The sequence below is a fragment of the Chiloscyllium plagiosum genome, chromosome 25 (assembly GCF_004010195.1).
Source record: "Chiloscyllium plagiosum isolate BGI_BamShark_2017 chromosome 25, ASM401019v2, whole genome shotgun sequence".
Lineage (NCBI taxonomy): Eukaryota > Metazoa > Chordata > Chondrichthyes > Orectolobiformes > Hemiscylliidae > Chiloscyllium > Chiloscyllium plagiosum.
In genome coordinates this window covers 22,923,901-22,943,416 of record NC_057734.1, presented here as the reverse complement: position 1 = coordinate 22,943,416, position 19,516 = coordinate 22,923,901, and the positions used below count along the sequence as shown (strand labels likewise).

At 40.8% G+C, this 19,516-nt stretch overlaps 1 protein-coding gene across 2 annotated transcripts in view; it reads left to right on the top strand.

Annotated features, from left to right (window-relative positions):
• The window catches only part of LOC122562637 (cytosolic arginine sensor for mTORC1 subunit 2-like), a 54,709-nt gene that overhangs the window by 20,210 nt on the left and 14,983 nt on the right, over positions 1–19,516 (top strand). For both annotated transcript variants that reach the window (XM_043715654.1, XM_043715653.1), the window contains exons 3-4: positions 13,248–13,441; positions 15,308–15,440. In XM_043715654.1, the coding sequence (XP_043571589.1) occupies positions 13,248–13,441; positions 15,308–15,440 (327 nt within the window). The remainder of the gene's footprint in view (positions 1–13,247; positions 13,442–15,307; positions 15,441–19,516) is intronic.

Here is a 19,516-nt window from a genome sequence, read left to right as displayed (position 1 = left end):
GTGGTGCATACCAGAGTTCATTGGTTTCAGCTTACGCAGAAAACAAAAGACAGCTAATTTGTGGAATGTGAGCCTAAAAACTTTTGGTTGGACATAGTGAATCCTGTACCATGAAAAGGAATTTAAATAATTCAGTTGCCATTTGAGGCAATGGCCTTGATGATGGTCATTTTTCCCTGTAGTTTTTCTTTGGCTTTTGACATGTTAGCTTTTTCACCTTTTTTTGAGTTCTGAATGTATGCTCTAAGAATGGCTCCTTCACATTACAATCTTATGTTTTTTTTTAAAATGGTTATGCTCAGCTACAACAGTGTAAGCTTTTGCATTTCCTTCTGACTTTAATTGGTACGGAGAGATTATTAATTTGGGGGTAGACAGTGTCATAGTAGTAATGACATTGTACTAGTAATAAAATGCTCTAAGGAAATGTATTCAGTTCCTACCATGGAAGCTGGTGGAATTTAAGTTGAGTGAATAAATCTGGAATTGAAAATCAGTCTTGTCAATGATGACCAAGAAACTATCTTCGATTATCATAATGATCAGACAGGGGGTGGTGGTTTAAATATAATTTTAGGGAAGGAAACTGTATCTGAAGTAATGTGGCAAACCACTCTGTTAAAGGGCAATACAGGATGGTCAGCAAATGCTGGCCTTAACAATGGTGCTCACATCCCATGAAATTTTTTTTTTAAATCCGTGTTTGTTGCAGCATACCCTCTTTGTTTTCATGTAAAAGTCTTCCCAATTTGTATGCTAGTCATTGTTGTAGAGAACAGACGTGTTATTGACTTGCAAAAAATTTCACTCCCTTTCTGTGCTTTTGATTATTTTCCTGTTTTTCTTTTTGGTGTTTTACAACATTACCCTACTTAGTCTGAAAGATAAATAGACCAATAGAGGAGGGGATTGAATGTGTGAAGTTGTGTATGATTACGTTGAAAGTACTAATCCATCTTAAAACAAAATCTCCATTCAACACTTAAGGTTGCCATTCCTCAAGTACCTGAATATTGCTAATTGGGCATGCTTCTCAGAATTGCTAGGAATATAATCTGTGCTATTTTGACATCCCTCATTCTGCAGAGACAGTAGCTAATAAGAATAGTATGTTATCCCTCTGCCAGTTTGTGATACTACACAAAAGTGATTTGTGTTTGGGTTTCACTGCTCATGTCATTTCTAAGCAGTGTTTGGCAAGTCCTTCACATTAAAGGAAATCTACATCACTGATGCACAGGACAGAATGACTTTAGTTATTGAGAAATGGCATTTTGTCAGAAAATTTTATAAAAGGTTTCTTTTGGAAACAGCTGGCAGATTTCACCAATTTTGTAAACCTGAGAGTTTGAGGGAATAGTTAACACTTTAAGTAACAGTTGGTGCTGGTGAGTTCCTTTTGTTCTCCCTATGGCAAAATAAGTTTTGGTGTTGAATGAAGTCTTCATTTTGGACAAGAGAATTGTGACTTGGAATAGATAAGGGGCGTTTACTAAATCTGAACTTTGAACGTTTTTTCTCCATGAAAATTGCTTTGGATTTTCGCTTCATAACTTTTATGAAGCTATGTTAAATGTTTCAGAGACATTGAATTGCTGAGCAAGTTGTTTTTCAATCCCTGCATGTCATTGCAGTTTGGTTTTCATTAGTCATTTTGTGCTTGGAAGATGACCAGAAGGAGTGCTGAACCTGAATTCCTAATGGCATTTAAATGCTTATTGCTGCCAGAGATTTTGGCTTGGAGAAGCCCTCAGGATGAAGAAATGGGAATTCTCTTGTTTTAGAGGCAGCTAAGTTTAAGATAACCTAGTCGGGTACAGTGGCATTTTGTGAAGATCAATATGTGCAATGCTTCATTTCAAATGATTTGAGTTTACAGTTTACCAGGAGGGGAAATGTAACAAAATGTCACCAAGCTGCACTTTCACAACTGGTGGTCATTGTGGGATATAACGTGTGTGTGTCACATTGAATTTCTGTAATTAATGCAGTCTTGGCAAGTGCCAGCAGTATGCTTGTGAGCTAATCTAGTTTTTTGCAGCCGTGTGAATATGATGAGCTGTGCTTCATGTTGGAGGGTGGCAGAGGAGAGAGACATCAGAGATTCTGGCCCTCTTCCAGAAATTAATCACTTTTGACACATTTCCCACAATTTTCTGGCATCATAACATTCCTTTTTTAATTTTAAACCAGTGTTGATCAGAGTCTATTGCAGAAGTGTTAGATATAGTAATAAAATAGTTCCAGAGACTTAAAGCTGTAAGGTTTTCAAACTTAAGGACATCCAAAGAATTGGAGTCTCCCAATTTTCAAATGTGTGTAAAACCTGAAACTACTACATTTTAGAATGCAACACTTTTTTTTGAAAGGTAAGAAACATAAAATGAAAATGTTTCTGTAAATGTAGGAATGGTAGATGTTAAATTTTATGCTTTATATGATCGTGTGTGTGTGTGAGATGTGAATTTTGAGTTGATGGTCTATAAAATGTTAAGTTCAAAGGGAGAAAATTTTAACTATTTGTTTGTACTCAACTACCTTCAGCACAGTTTGGTTTTTTTTTCCTCTTTGGGGGTACAGAAAAGATTTACAAGGATGTAGCAGAAATTGGAGGGTTTGAGCTAAAAGGAGAGACTGAATAGGCAGGTGCTTTTCCCCAGAGCATCAGAGACTGATGGGTAATGATTTTATAAACCTTTTTTTATAAACATGTGTGGATAGGGTAAATAGCCAAGGTCTCTTCCCCAAGGTAGGGGAGGACATAAGTTTAAGGATGGGAGAGATTTAAAGGAGACGTAAGGGGCAACTTTTTCTTGCAGCTGGTGGTGTGTGTATGGAATGAGCTGTTGGAGGCATGTACAATACAACATTTAAAAAGCATCTGAATTGGTGCGTAAATAGGATGGGTTTAGAGGGTTGTGGACCAAATGCTGGAAAATGGGATTGGGATCTCTGGTTGGCATGGATGAATTGGATCGAAAAATCTGTTTCTGTGCTCTACAATTGCCTGGCTCTGGCTCTGGCTCTGACCCTTCCTCTGCCCTGCCCTCACCTTGATACCACTTTTTTTTTTCTTCGGGAACAAACCGAACCAAAAGCAAGTGTTTTTAGTGCTTTTATGATTGGTCTTGCTGCTGTGGGGTAACGCACTATGTGCTAAACACTGAGTTACCAGATGTGTCCATTTTTAATTCTACTGTATGACTTGCAATGTTTTTTTCTCCACCAATTAATGCAGTATTGCTTTTAATGTTAGTGACTTATTTTTGTAAGTGGAAAGAGTACAGAGTGCTGCACCTGTTTTATATCTTAGTTCAAATTGTGTGTTGATTTTCCAGGTGAACAATATCTGAAATAATCAAACCTTGACTTTAGTTGACTACTGTGTGAACCTATGGTTCACTTGAAAGTTGTGGTTTTCATGAATGCAAACACAACTGCAAGTGAGCACTTGGTGTAATCAGTTGCAATAGGGCCGCGACCAAGTGGCCCAACAATTGTAAGTTTTTAATAACCCACTCCACTGTCCACCTGTCTGCCTGCCCAAATCCTATCCTGTCACTTCCAACCACCAGCCATGAGGGTGGTGCAATAATGGCCAATCATGGGCACCAGAATGCCACTTTAGCCTGGAACATTTTGTTCCAATGCTAATGAAGTCCTGGTCTCTAATTCTGGAAACCTTGGTAGTTGGGCAACTGGCATGCTACACCTGGTAGCTGCCTGAAACTCCGTAACGCCCACCCCATTATCCCCATCCAAAAAGATGGCTGAGCGATGGCACTCTCCTCTCTGAAATCCGAAGGTTGTGGTTTCTAGATTTTCAACACCGATCTCTGGAGTGGTACTGAAGGCAGATTTGCTTTTATTGGAGATTCTGACTGTCTGATGAGACAGGAAAACAAGACACTGCCTGTCTTTTCAAGTGACGTGGAAGAACCCTGGCATTGTTTGATCAAAAGCAAGGCATCCAGCACTTATTTCTCAAGTTTGCGCCTAAAAATACAACACTTGTATACTTCAGTGCTTTTTGCTGAGAGCATATTGGCTGGCACATTTTGTTCCATCAATGACTGCACTACAATAGTACTGTGTTACCTGGAGAGCACTTTAGGACATCTTGAGGCATTGAAAGGTGCTGTAGGTAACTCTTGGTTCTGAAGTTCCAAAAACATGGCATTTCTTGTTGAAATTTAATATAATCCTCAGTGCAGCCTCTATATGCCATTAATGTGTTTCTGTTTCCTCCTTTGTCTCGCCCAATCCAATCTTTTTTTTTCTTTTCTGATTTGAGCGTTATGAACTTCTTGCATAAGGTTTCAGTCAGATCGGTTTGCTTAAACCAGCTTATTGGCAAACTTTAAAGGAAAGCTCAAAATATCATGTCAAGTACAATCATGGAATGGCTGCAGCACATAAGACTGTGTGTGTTAGGCCTTCATGTCCGTGGTAAATATCTGCAAGAGCAAGTCCCATTCATTTGGTTGTTTCCATGTCACCATGAACATTAATTCTCTACAAATAATTCTTAGTTTGCTTTTTTTATGAAAGGCCTCTGTGTTAAATTGTCCCCACCACGCTCCTTAGGCAGTGCAACTACTAGCTGCATTAAAAAAATGTTTTCCTTTGTATCACCACTTTGTTTGTTTTTCACCTTCTTCATCAATGTTCGCTGGTTCTTGATTATTTATTCCAGTTGGGCAGATATTTCACACAGACCTGGAACCATTCCTGTGAATTTTATCTGCATCCATTCAATGTTTTTACATCCTCCTTAGCTTTTTGTGCACAGTCCCTGGAGTAGGGATTTGAACTTTGAGCATGGCAACTGCAGATGTGATACTGCTGCCAACAGAGCCACAGCTGACACACTATGTATTTGTATTTAAGACAAATCCCAATTTACCTCTTCTACACAAATACTTGCACACTTTTAAAATGGCAAGTAAGTTTGAGTTTACATGGGCATGGAGAGCTCACTATTAAAACTCCACTAAATGCATTTAGATGGATAGTATCTCCTGTCTTTATCCTTCTTTGCTTTACGACCAAATGCAAAGCCAGGATTTACCAGGCAAATGAAGGAGTCATAAGATCATGGTTCTTTAAGATAAGATCATAATCTTGAGTTCTTTTTGTTGTGTGCACTCTTTGAAGAAAAGTTTATCTAATTGCGTTCTGCAAGTTATTCTGCCCTAGTGGCAATCTGCACAGTGCAGTAAATTATGACCATCTTATCATTACATTGTAAATCCAGTTGATTGCAAAGATAAAAGCCGCTCGACAATAGCAGTATGTGGGGAATAAATCAGTGAGTTATCTAATGCTTATGACTTTAGGTTATAGAATGCTAAGAGATGGAGTGAATTGCTGCAGTTTAATTTTCTTCTGGATATTTACACCTTGGCATTTTTAAGCTTTTTTGTAACATTGTAACATTTTTAGAAATCGTAGATTATCACAATACATTGTGTATGCACTCTGTCTAGCTCCACCAAGCATTTTTCTGTCAATCCAGATAAGATCAATAAATCAGTTGATGGGGTATGGCTGAGAAGGAGGATTGTTTATTATGTGACAGATTTTGTAATGTCAATAAAAAGGTTGCCTTCAGTGCTTATTTGAATCTTTCCCTATATTTTTGGTACTCACCTGCCCTTGTGGCTTTATTTTGAGATTATTGCATTGGAATAGAAATCAGCAGCTTCATTGCTGTAGACTTCTGCCAACCTGGAGCCTGTCTGAAACTTGTCACACTCCTGCACTATCACTAGTGACACTGATATTAAGTGGATTGAGGAGACAGCCATCCTCCAGGGATAAGCTGGATTTGAATCTAGTGTCAGATTTAAAGTGAGATGTTGTACTCTCTGCAACACACACCCACTTCTATATGATTTTTGAGTTATTTTTTTAAACCAACTCCAATATAGCTCACTCTACACCTCCCTAAGCATCCCAACCCCAAATTAATTATATTGAGTTCTGTGTTTAGGATTTCGGTGTTAACATTGGAGCATGGGAATAGGCCATTCAGCCAATAGTGCCTCCCCTGCCATTTTAGCTAGTGGCTGATCATCATCTTAATGCCGCTTTACCACATTATTATCATGTCTCTTAATACCATTGGTCTCCAGAAATTTCTTGCTTTTTCTGACTTGAATCTACTTGATCCATAGCCCTTTAGAGGGTGGTGAATCTTTGGCATTCTCATTAGTCTCAAATGGCATTTTTTCCCTGTCCGGAGACTATGTACCTTGGCTCTGAAGTCACCAGCTAGAGAAATATCCCATCTGTCTCCACAAGCCACATCCTGTAAGAATTTTAAGTTTCAATGTCATGACCTCTCCTCCTTTTGGCCCAGTATTCCCAGAAGTTTCAATTTCCTCGGTCTCTCTCTTGTAAGTAAAGAACTGGAAGAGTTGATTTGAGGGCAGCTGTTTTGAAGGTAAATCCACATCTGACCTGTAGGAGTTTTTAAAGGCCAGTTGATCAGAGTTCAGGGCCAGCATGGTGAGCATAAAAGATAAGGAAGGTAAGGTTTGGGAACTTTGGATGATGAGAGATGTACTTTTAGTTGAAAAGACAAAGGAAGCATATATCTGGCTTAGGAAACAAAAATCAAAGCCCTCTAGTATAAAGGAAGCAGAAAAGAACATGAAAGAGAAATTAGGGTTAGAAGGGGCCATGAAATATCATTGAGTAGGATTTAAGGAGAATCCTAAGGCATTTTATATGTGTAAAGAGCAAGAGGGTAACAAGGGATAGGGTAGGATCACTTGCTGACAAAGGAGGGAATTTATAGGTTGAGGCCAGAAGAAGTGGGTGAGGTCCTTGATGAGTATTTCTGTGGTATCCACCAAGGGGGAAGACATGGATGATCAGATTAGAGAGGGGTTTGTTGATGCTCTAAGGCATGTCAATATTAAGGAGGAGGAGGAATTGGGTGTCTTCAGAAACATTTAAGATAAACCACTCCCCCACGGCCTGATGGAATCTATCCCAGAAAACTGAAGGAGGCAAGGGAGAAGATTACTGAGGCCTTGACAGAGGTCTTTGATTCCTCTTTAGCCACAGACAAGGTCCCTGAAGACTGCAGAATAGTCAATGTTGTTCCTTTTTATTCAAGAAGGGCAACACTGATAATCCAGGAAATTGTGAAGTACATCAGTGCTGGGAAATTAATGGAGAAGACTATTGAGACAGGATTTATTTGTATTTTGGAGAAGAATGGACCTGTTAGGGATACTCAGCATCCCTGTTGTCAATTGTACATTATTTACACAAATTTGAGGTTTAAATTGCTTAGAGTTCCTGGTATTAATACTTTAAAGGAAACCCACGCAGACACGGGGAGAACGTGCAAACTCCACACAGTCAGTCGCCTGATTTATTTGTATTTTGGAGAAGAATGGACCTGTTAGGGATACTCAGCATCCCTGCTGTCAATTGTACATTATTTACACAAATTTGAGGTTTAAATTGCTTAGAGTTCCTGGTATTAATACTTTAAAGGGACTCTGACTGTTACTTCCACTGTCCTGGAATGAAAGGACTTTAGTTTCCATCATTTTTTGAAATAAAAATGAACAACTTTTTTTTAAACAAAGCTTATTTTTAACACCTTTATCTTGTGTTTGCTGATTTTTATTCAGAATATTACATGCCAAATGGACATGGCAGTTGCATTGCTTGGTATAGATGACATTGCGATGGTGGGGGCATGACCTGGCATTGGGACTTGAGGAGATCTTTAGAACTTGTCTTTCAAAATGTTGCCTTGTGTAGACTAAGGCTCGTGATGTCTGAGGTACCATGAATCACAGCTCTTTAAAACGCTGACCTGACTCCATGAAAATTACAGAGGACTGTTTGTCTTTGCCGTGGAGCTGGCTAGGTTGGGAGCGCAGGGTGTAGTCTCATGACTTGAAGCAGTCCATGTCCTCACAAGATACTCCTGAGATTTGGGAATCTCCGAATTGGGACTAAGCTGCCAGTTTAGTTTTAAGGGCTCCTAAGTTATCCTGACTTAATCCAGACCTAAATCCTTGTATTGAGACTGTCTATGTTGGGTCCTGGACTGGCAATGCCTTTTTGTTTGTTTAAAAATTTTAATCTTTTGTACTTTCAAATCCATCTTTAATGGCACCCCTTCACAATAACCCTACACAAAATGTCTGCTGTTTTAATAATCGTGTGTATGTAAAGTGATACTATGCCAAAAGAGCCTAGGCCTGAAATTTTTTGTTCTGTTTCTTTTTTAGTCACAAGTAGGGGTGACATGAAGTCAGGAATGGGTGGAGTGCTCGTCCTGACTGTGTCTTTTTTTCCTGTTGATTTTAGGATCCTCTCCTTGTTTTTTTTTCTGACCTAAGACTGGGGCACAGTCTGGGTTTGAAGGAGCTATGAAGGAGGGGGTGGGTAGGGTGAGTGCCCCCTATGGGCAGGGGGAAGAGTCTTCCATTCAAGGTTTTATAGTTGGTTTTCTTTTTTTTTTTTGGTAGTAATAATTGTTTATAGTTATGATAGAGTAGTTTCTGTATATAAAGTTTTTCGATTCTATGGGTCTTTATTTACTTATGTTCGGTGCTTTGTAAGCAGTGTTCTCCCTCCGAGGGGTTCAAGGGTGTCTGAAAGGAGATATGGCTAAGTGTCTTATTAAATGGTGCACCTGGAATATTAAAGGAAGTCATTCGCCTGTTAAAAAGGAAAAAAGTGCTTTCTAGCCTTAAGAGGGAAATGGTTGATATCATTTTGTTGCAGGAAACTCACCTTGATGATGGGAAACACCTGAAATTACAACAGAGGGGGTATGACCGGGTATTCTTTTCATCCTTTACTACTAAAAGTAGGGGAGTGGTGGTACTTATCCAGAAAAATCTTCTGTTCACATTATTAAAGCAGGTGAAAGATGAGCAGGGGTGGTTTGTGATGCTTAAAGCTCTGATACATGGGGAGGAAGATGGCATTTTAAATGTCTACTGACCTCCAGTGCATCCTCTCAAATTTTTGATTAGTGCTTTCTCTAAGTTGAGTGCTTTTGGAACATGGCACATTATTATGGGGGGAGGGGGGGGCATTTTAATTCTTTTGGATCTGACAGTGGACAGGATGCCTTATGGACCCCCAACTATTTCTTCGCAGGCCAATCAGGTGGTTGCTTTGAATTCAATACTGACACAAAACGCAAAGAAAACTTGCTTTTGCGAGACAGAGGCTGTTTGAATATGGGGATAGGTCGGGGAAGTATTTAGCGTACTTGACTAGGAAAAAGCGTGCTCCCCAATCCATTACTGCAATCGGAGACAGCACCGGGGTCCTTGCATACGATGCTAAAAAGATTAATGAGGCTTTCGGAGCTTTTACTCTGAATTGTATTGGTCTGAAGGTTGCGAAGACAGGAGGGCTAAAATGGAGACCTTTTTTAAGAACCTGGACCTCCCCAGGGGTAACCTTGGAACAGGCCTCTCCCCTTAATGCCCCTTGACCGTTCAGGAAATACAGGAGGCAGCTAGGCAACTTCAGAGTGGGAAAGCGCCTGGCCCTGATGGTCTTCCAGGTGAGGTTTATAGGGATTCTGTCAGGGCCTATGTTGGAGATTTAAATCACTCCTATACGCATGAATGCCTACCACCTACTTTGAGAGAAGCTAATATTTTCTTCCTTCTTAGGAAGGGAAAGGTTCTGAGGATTGTGCCTCATACAGGCCCATCTCTGTATTAAATTCAGATTTCAAGATTCTGTCCAAGATCCTGGCGCTGAGATTGGAAAGGGTGTTGCCCCATATTATTAAAGAGGACCATACAGGCTTTATAAGGGGCTGTAGGTCCTCTAATAATAATAAAACGTTGCTGAATGTGGTCCAAGCATGTCAGCAATGATCAATTCAGGGGTTGATGATTTCCTTAGATGCAGAGAAAGCAGTTGACCGGGTGGAATGGCCATTTTTTTTTTAACGTCTTAGAACAGTTTGAATTGGGTGGAGTCTTTGCGAGGTGGGTGGAGGTTTTATATCGCCACCCTATGGCCGTGGTCATCACCAACTGGGTGAAGTCTGGGAATTTTATGATGGGTAGGGGTAGTCGGCAAGGCTGCCTCCTCTCACCGTTGTTTACGTTAGTGATAGAGCCGCTGGCAGAGGCCATTCGTCAGAACGTCCACATAACTGCTCTGGAAGTGGGATCGAGGGCACATAAGATTACACTATGCGGATGATGTCCTTCTATTTTTATCGAACCCGATGACCTCTGTACGCCATTTGATGCAATGTATCAATTCATTTGGGGCTATTTCAGGATATAAGATTAACTTTGCAAAATCCTTAAGGTTCCTTTTGGGGAACCTTAAGGATGTGTCAGAAGTTGAAGGTGGCCCTAAGTTCCCTTTTAAGTGGTCACGGGCAGGGTTCCGGTACCTAGGCATTTTCATTACCCCCAGGTTTGATCTGTTATTTTGGACTAACTTTGCTCACTTGCTCGACAATATTAGGTGAGGTCTCCAGAGATGGGAGCCTCTTCCAGTTTCATGGCTGGGCCGAATAAGTCTCATTAAGATGAATGTTCTTCCTCGTTTGCTTTATCCCATGCGTATGCTCCCTATAATGTTTCCCAGGTCAACGCTGCGGCAGCTTATGGGGTGGTTTGGTTCCTTTGTCTGGCATTGTGGGCTGCCCCTCATCAAACTTACTAAATTGCAGTTGCCTCAAGGAGGGGGAGGGGTTGATTTCCCAAACATCAGAAGGCATCAGTTGAGTTCCCTGCTGTCCTTTGTCTGCGATTGGGTAGGTAACGATCCAAACTCAATATGGCTGGATATTGAGGCCCCCAAGCAAAGTGCCGTCTTAATTAACCTGTTATTCGTGCATAAGATGAGGACAGTTATGGACCACTGCTGGAACCCTATTGTCATTAGTACAGTCAAGGCATGGAGGGTGATGCGTCAGAGTGAGGGTTGCTTATCCAAGACTTTGCCACTTGCACCTATAGTTAGCGTGCCAGGGTTCCGACCAAGGATGATGGACTCCGGGTTCAAGTTATGGGCAGCGAGAGGAGTTTCTAGTTTGGGAGACTTGTTTGAGGGGGAGGTTATGATGTCTTTTGAGCAACCGAGCTGCAAATACAGGTTACCCAGCAGAGACCTTTTCTGTTTTTTTCAGGTTAGGGATTTCATCCAGAAGAAGACGACGCTTCTCACTAAGCCGTATAAACCCGATACAGAGAGGTTGTTGCTACATTCCACAAGCACCCTTTCAGTTAGTGCCCTCTATTGCCTGCTGGCTGGCAGGGCCTGGCAGGATATAAACCGGTTATGAGAGGTCTGGGAGCAAGAGTTAGGAGTGGAGATCTCTTCTGAAACATGGGAGAACATATGGGACAATACTCGAAAGATCTCTATTTGTAATAGGACATGCGCTACGCAGTTAAAAATTCTGCACAGGACTCGTCTGGCGAAGTTTAAAAAAAGGGCATCTTCAGTGTGCCCCAAATGTAAAATAAGTGCAGGTACTCTTACTCATTGCTTCTGGACATGCTACAGGCTCAGTGTTTACTAGAGCGCTGTGGCGGGAGAGATAGGGATGGTATTGAGGACTGAAGTCAACGTAGACCCGCTATCTCTCCTCTTAGGTCTACCAAATTTACCATCTTTAGACGGGTATTTAATATGAACTATTTAATATTCTTGCATTCTGTGCACGGAAGAATATTCTAATGAACTGGGTGTCTGAGAACCCACCGGGCTTGCTGGGATGGCAGAAATTAATTATGGACCACACTCCCTTGGAGTTTTTTACAAACCTGGTGCACCACACAACAGACAAGGCAGCCCTACCTGAGTTATTTGGAAACCGATTTGTCAGTTGTCTTAACTAGGGCGTTTGGTTAACCAGGATGGTTAGATTTGTCAAGCCTTGGGCCCTGGAGTGGGTCTCCTGAGTTAATACAGGAATATATACAATACGTTCCTCTGTTTGGGAGCTTTGCGCCTAGCATAGCTGTTCTGTTTTTTTTTTTTTTCTGTTTGCTTTTCTTTATTTTTGTTTTGGTATTGCTTTGCACAGTGTTAGGGTTTGTTTTGTATTAGAGGGTAGGTTAATAGTTAGGAGACAGTAGTTGCATTGTTATTGTTTTTGTCTGTTTTCCTTTTATTATACTGATATTTGTTATTGTATTTTTCAATTTTATATGTTTGTAAAGTTGAAAAAAATTTGCTAATAAATATATTTACAAAAAAAAATTCTCCTTTTTAAAACATACTCCTTTGAACCAGACTTGTAGGTAGGGTTGCCTTGTCTGTTGTGTGGTGCACCAGGTTTGTAAAAAAGTCCAAGGGAGTGTGGTCCATAATTAATTTCTGCCATCCCAGCAAGCCCGGTGGGTTCTCAGACACCCAGTTCATCAGAATATTCTTCCGTGCTCAGAATGCAAGAATATTAAATAGTTCATATTAAATACCCGTCTAAAGATTGTAAATTTAGTAGACCTAAGAGGAGAGATAGCGGGTCTACTTTGACTTCAGTCCTCCATACCCTCCCTATCTCTCCTGCCACAACGCTCTAGTAAACACTGAGCCTGTAGCATGTCCAGAAGCATGAAGAAGGGCTTATGCCCGAAACTTCGATTCTCCTGTTCCTTGGATGCTGCCTGACCTACTGCGCTTTTCCAGCAACACATTTTCAGCTCTGATCTCCAGCATCTGCAGTCCTCACTTTCTCCTTGTAGTGTACTATCCTATTATCGCCATATGTGGCATATTGTCTCTGCTAAGTTTCTTGTGCAATGTCTTAAGATGTTTTACTACATCGAAGGCTTTCGAGAAATATAAATCATTGGGTCTTCAGCTTCTCACGGCTGTTTGTTTTAGTTCCTGTTGCCTTTCTGAGTTATCATTTTTTAAAATCCTTTTGATCTCCAGATCTTCCATTTCATTAAAATCATTGGCAATCATGGAATTTTTCTACACAGTCAGGTTTCCTTTGGAAAAGAATCACCTTTTTATTGAGAATTTAGTTCTCCGATTTTACTTGTGGTTTCCTACCTCCCTTGGATTTGAATTTGTATATGACCTGTAGAAAGAAAAGTGGTCATTGTTGATTGACATGATTTGGAGATGCCAGTGTTGGACTGGGGTGTACAAAGTTTAAAAATTACACCACATACGTTCTGATTGCACAAAGTGGAAGTCTTTTGAGCTGGTCTGTTTTGGAAGCCTAAAAATCTCTCCTTTTTCCTCCTCTCCCTTGGTTTCAGAATTGCCTCAGACAGACTATCTACAAGTGGCAGAAGCAACATGGTTGGCCCTGAATGTTGTGTCCAATGGCCATTCATCAACCAGTTCTCAGACAATTGGAGTGACAAAGATAGCAAAATCAGTGATCGCTCCCCTAGCCCAACATAATGTTTCTGTATTCCTATTGTCAACCTACCAGACTGACTTCATACTGGTGAGCACAATATCTGTCTTTCTCAACATATTTTTTTTTCATGTGAAGACTCCTGCAGCAGGTGGTACTGAATAACAACGTAATATTGAGGGAATGTCTGCTTGCGGACATGTTAGTTTATTTGGAGTGCAAGTGTTTCTCTCTGGTTTACAGTATCATGGTCGTGTAGTACACACAATACTAGTGTTATCTAACTTGATGCCTTGGGTTTAATAGCTTTCATGATCTGTACCTGCTTTATCCTTAAAGCATGCCCTTTTAGAAATTGCTGTAAAGTTTCTTATTATCGAGGATAATGATCTAGTCAGCCAACATGATATTAGTGTAAATTGATTCAGGGGTGATGCTGTCTCAGGCATACATTTGCAAGAAATTATCTTGGATGTTGATGTGAAAATAGGTATCAAATTATTCATTCATAAATTTAGGTTTTCAATGAAAATAGAATTTGTCTAAATGTACTGGTATTTGATTAAGACTGACCAGAAAGATACCCCCACGTTTTATTTTACGAATCTGTTAATGTCATAATCTAAAATTTGATTTTTAACATGGTCCTTTTTCTTTTTAAAGAGGTACTTTTATTTTATCTGTAGCTTCAATTAGGCAATTGGGTATCAGGCTGGCTCAGTAGTCAGCACTGCTGCCTCCAGGTGCCAGGGACCTGGCATCGATTCTAGCTTTGGGCAACTGTCTGTGTGAAGTTTGCACATTTTCTCCCAGTGTCTGCATGGGTTTCCTCCCACAGTCCAAAGATGTGCAGGTTAGGGGGATTGGCCATGCTAAATTGCCCATAGTGTCTAGGGATTTGAAGGCTAGGTTGATGATCCATGTGAAATGCAGGGTCACAGGGATATGGTAGGGGGATGGGATGCTCTTTAGAGGGATAGTGTGAACTTGATGGGCCGAATGGCTTGCTTCCACACTGTAGGGATTCTGAAATATTAAGTAATGCTATAAGTTTGAATATGGCTCTGTTGTGAATTGTATACATATAATCATCGTATATTTGATCTAAGAGTACATTTTCCCTCCTCGTAAAAGACCGACCTGTGAAATTGAAGGAAAGTCAAGCAAGTGGTCAGGCCTAGAATGCCAAATTTGGCTGGACCGTCTTGAGATAATTTCCAAGACATCGAAAAAATACTCCATTTACATGCTGCAACGTAGGAAAGAAAATGCATGCTTCTCAAGTTGTATTAATCATTGCTTGGTGTTTATTCTTGGGAATTCATCCCTTTTTAAAATTATATATGTGGCGTTGGCACCAAGCATTTTTGGGTATATTATAAATAAGCATGCAGAATTGATCAGGAACAAAAGCCAGCCCACTGCATTACAGTGGGTTTTGACCTCTGTACACTCACTCACATCTTAAGCTTGGTCCCTTGATGCAATGATTAAGTTAGATTATCTACAGTGTGGAAACATGCCATTTGGCCCAACAAGTCCACACCGACCCTCTGAAGAGGAACCTACGCAGACCCACTTCCCTCTGACTAAAGCACCTAACATTGTGTGGGCAACTTAGTATGGCCAATTCACCTAACCTGCACACCTTTGGACTGTGGGAGGAAACTGGAGCACCCAGAGGAATTCCACGCAGACACTGGGAGAATGTGCAAACTCCATACAGACAGTCGCCCTGGGTCCCTGGTGCTGTGAGACAGCAGTGCTAGCCACTGTGCCATTCCAAAGGTTGGTACTATGAATTACTATGTTGTGCAGTACCGTGGGTTGATGCTTACTGAGACCTGGGATTTGAATATGTGCAAATCTATTTCATCTAGAGCCTGTAACACTTCTGTGTGAAATCTACACTGTGTCCTCTGTACGTTTAATATTCTCTTCACTTTGTATGGTCAGGTACGGGAAAGTGATTTACCAGCGGTTGTTCACACCCTTTCTGAAGAATTCAGTATCTTCAAAGAGGAGAATGGTGAATCAGTGCCAGTGGATTGTAACAATGTCACAAATGGCTTTGTAAAACCCAAAACTGGTAAGGTAAAATGGCCTGATTCATAACTGTTGTTTGTCTCATGATGACTAGTACAGGCCACTTCTGAGACTGTCATTTGAATGACAGCTGTAATATCAAAGAATTTGACAGTACTTGAGTACTGGATAGGAGTATGGATAAAGGGGAGCCTGTAGATGAGTGTACTTTATTTGGTTTCCAAAAGGCATTCAACAATATGCCACGTCGGCTGCAACACAAGATTACATTGTGTTGGAAGTGGTAAAGGAGCATGAATGAAGGATTGGCTAGAGAACAGGAAACAAAGGGTTGGGATAAATGGGTCATTTTCAGGTTGGCAAACTAATTAATGGAGTGTCAAGGGCTGGACCTCAACTATTTATAATCTGTATTAATGACTTGGTGAAGGGGCTGACCGCCTTATAGCCAGATCTGCTAATCTTGCAAAAGTAGGTCGGAAAATGAGTGGATAGTGGGGGGAGAAGAAGAAACTGCAAAGAGTTAGAGATGGGTTAAGTGAGTGAGCAAAACTTTGGCTGATGGAGTATTAAATTGGGAAAATGTTAAGTTGTCCACCTTGGCAAGAAGAACAGAAATGCTGAATATTTATCTAAATGGAAAGAATGACTGCAGAATGCTGTGGTACAGTGGGATCTGGATGTCCTCATTTGAGATTAACATGCTAGTACAGCAAGTAATTAGCAAGGTAAATGGAATGCTGGGCCTTTATTGCAAGGAGAATGGAGGAAGGAGTCTTTAAGTTATACAGGATATTGGGGTAACTGTGGCTAACATACCATGTATAGTTCAGGCCTTGTGCAGGATATGCTTGTATTGGCAGCAGTAAACATTGTTGGTGGCTATTTTAAAAATAAATCTGTTTCACCAACAAAAACAGAAATTGTTGGAGAAGCTCAGCAGGTCTGGCAGCATCTGTGGAGAGAAATCAGAGTTAACATTTCTGGTCCAGTGGCCCATCGTCAGAACAGTTCTGAGGAAGGGTAACTGGACTGGAAATGTTAACTCTTATTTTGTCCACAAAATGCTGCCAAACCTGCAAAACTACTGCTTTTGCTTCTGATTTGCAGCATCCACAGTCCTTTCAGGTTTTTATTCTGTTTCATTAATGTCCTTTCGGGGGAAGAATCTGTCATCCTTGCCTGGTTTGGCCTACATGTGGCTTAAGATTCACAGTAATGCACTTGGTTCTTAACTGTCCTCTGAACTGACCCAGCAAGCCACTCCATTCACTGGCTAGAGATGGGCAATAAATGCTGGCCCAGCCAGAAAAGTTTCATGAATAAATAAAAGTTTAGAATAGATTTCATTAGGCGAGAAATGATGTAAGAATGTTTTTTTTAATGTCATTCTTTGGATTCAGAAGAAGTTTGGTAGGTTTCATGTTGGGAGGATGTTCTGCTGCAAAATGAATCTGGAAATAAGAGGCACCCTTTAAAAATAAGGGGTCTCTCTTTTATGTCTTGAAATGAGAAATAAAGTTTCTTTCCTCGAGGGCCAATAGCCTTTGGATAGTTCCATGAATACAAAGGGCAGTGGGAGGTAGGTCATTTTAATATGTTCACGGTTCAGCTGGTGGGATTTTTATATCTACAAGGTAGTTGAGGGCCTTGAGGTACTGGCAGGGAAGCGGATTTACATGGAGATCAATGATGATCTTTGGAGGAGCAGACTTAAGGGACTAAGTGGTCTACTCCAGCTCCTATTTCACACGTTCTTCTACATTAGCAAAACTTTTAGATTGAGCCTGAAATTGGAAAATTAACTTCAATGTGGTTAGGTTTTTGGTGGTGCATTTTGTATGGAAGATTTGGTGTTGGAGAGACTGTTAGGTCTGAAGGTTGATTAATCTCCGGGGTCTGATGGTCTGCATCCCAGGGTACTGAAGGAGGTGGCCCGGGAAATCGTGGATGCGTTGGTGATTATTTTCCAGAGTTCGATAGATTCGGGGTCGGTTCCTGAGGATTGGAGGGTGGCTAATGTTATATCACTTTTTAAGAAAGGTGGGAGAGAGAAAGCAGGAAATTATAGACCAGTTAGTCTGACCTCAGTGGTGGAAAAGATGCTGGAGTCTATTATAAAGGATGAAATTACGGCACATCTGGATAGTAGTAACAGGATAGGACAGAGTCAGCATGGATTTATGAAGGGGAAATCATGCTTGACTAATCTCCTTGAGTTTTTTGAGGATGTAACTCTGAAGATGGATGAGGGAGATCCAGTAGATGTAGTGTACCTGGACTTTCAGAAAGCTTTTGGATAGAGCTCTCAAAGATAGTGGAATCGAGGGTTATGGAGATAAGGCAGGAACAGGATACTGATTAGGAATGATCAGCCATGATCATGTTGAATGGCGGTGCAGGCTCGAAGGGCTGAATGGCCTACTCCTGCACCTATTGTCTATTGTCTAATACATACCATTCAGGCTGAATGTCTTTCCTTTCTTAGAATCCTGAAGGTCTTAATTTTGTGACCCTTCTGAGGCTGGGTTTAGAGGCAGGAGGAGGTGGGGTGGAGGGACCAGGAAAAAGTATAGATCCAAGCCAGAGCTGAGCTCTGATTCTCTCTCAATCTAAGAAGTTTCCCAGGCATGACTGGGGAACCGGAGGGATAGTCAAGTAACTTTTTATTTTCTGGCATTGTCAACATTTTGGGTATAAGTGGATGCTTGCTACCTCCTGGGGGCCACCAGGTTAATGAAGGTGGTCACTTGTTGTAACCTGTGAGGGATGGAGTAGGTTGTCTATCAAATCCAGAAGCTTTGAGGTCCAATAGTGTGGTCGTAGGCAGGAAAGGCCAGGCCCTATTCTAAACGATACCTCCCAGAAGGATTTTGCTTCTGCTCAGATCGCTCTGCTGTCTTCAGTCCTTGTCACTTTTGATCTTTTGTGAGCACCTTCAGAGCTGCATTCACTTTCAGGCACCTTTGCTGTCCCTACTTTCTTCAGCAGTGGAATCTGGGTGATTAAATATTTTGATTGAAACAAGACTTGTGTAACTAGAAGGAATTGAGTCCATTTGCCAATACAGCCCTGTACTATTATCATGGAATGGACAAAAAAGGAGCTGATTCACTCACCTTTTACGTTTTTCTGTGTTAAGAATTTACTGGTTTGTCTTTGAACCTGGCTGTTTTGCTTATGTTTAGACCTGATCAGAAAATGTGTTTCGACAAATAAGTCTCTGCATTTGAGAGTGTTTGTCTAACTGAAATTTAGTTTTAAAACAAAATAAAGAGCATGTAGATTTGAGGAATTTTGTAGGCTCTCCTAACTCTAAAGGCACCAGTATCAGGGATCAGTGCCAGAAATTTGGAGAGGGCAAGCTAGGCAAACGAGACTTTTTGTTTCATATTTGGAATTAAGCCCAAACTTAATTTAATCCCATGACGACATCCTCAATCCAATGAATTAAATAGTCATTGAAATTCACTGGAAACTGAAGCTTATTAAAGGTGAGAATAACTATCTATTCATATCATCCAGGGAAGTTATTTGGGTGGAACTGAGAAATAAGAAAGGGATGATCACCTTATTGGGATTATATTATCGACCCTCTGATAGTCAGAGGGAAATTAAGAAACAAACTTGTAAGGAGATCTCAGTAAGAGTAATAGGGTAGTTATGGTAGGGGACTTTAACTTTCCAAACATTGACTGGGACTGCCATAGTGTTAAAGGTTTAGATGGAGAGGAATTTGTTAAGTGTGTACAAGAACATTTTCTGATTCAGTATGTGAATGTGCCTCCTAGAGAAGGTGCAAAACTTGACCTAGTCTTGGGAAAATAAGGCAGGGCAGGTGACTGAGGTGTCAGTGAGGGAGCACTTTGGGGCCAGCGACCATAATTCTATTAGTTTTAAAATAGTGATGGAAAAAGATAGACCAGATCTAAAAGTTGAAGTTCTAAATTGGAGAAAGGCCAATTTTGATGCTATTAGTCAAGAACTTTTGAAAGCTGATTGGAGGCAGATGTTCGCAGGTAAAGGGACGGCTGGAAAATGGGAAGCCTTCAGAAATGAGATATCAAGAATCCAGAGAAAGTATATTCCTGTCAGGGTGAAAGGGAAGGCTGGTAGGTA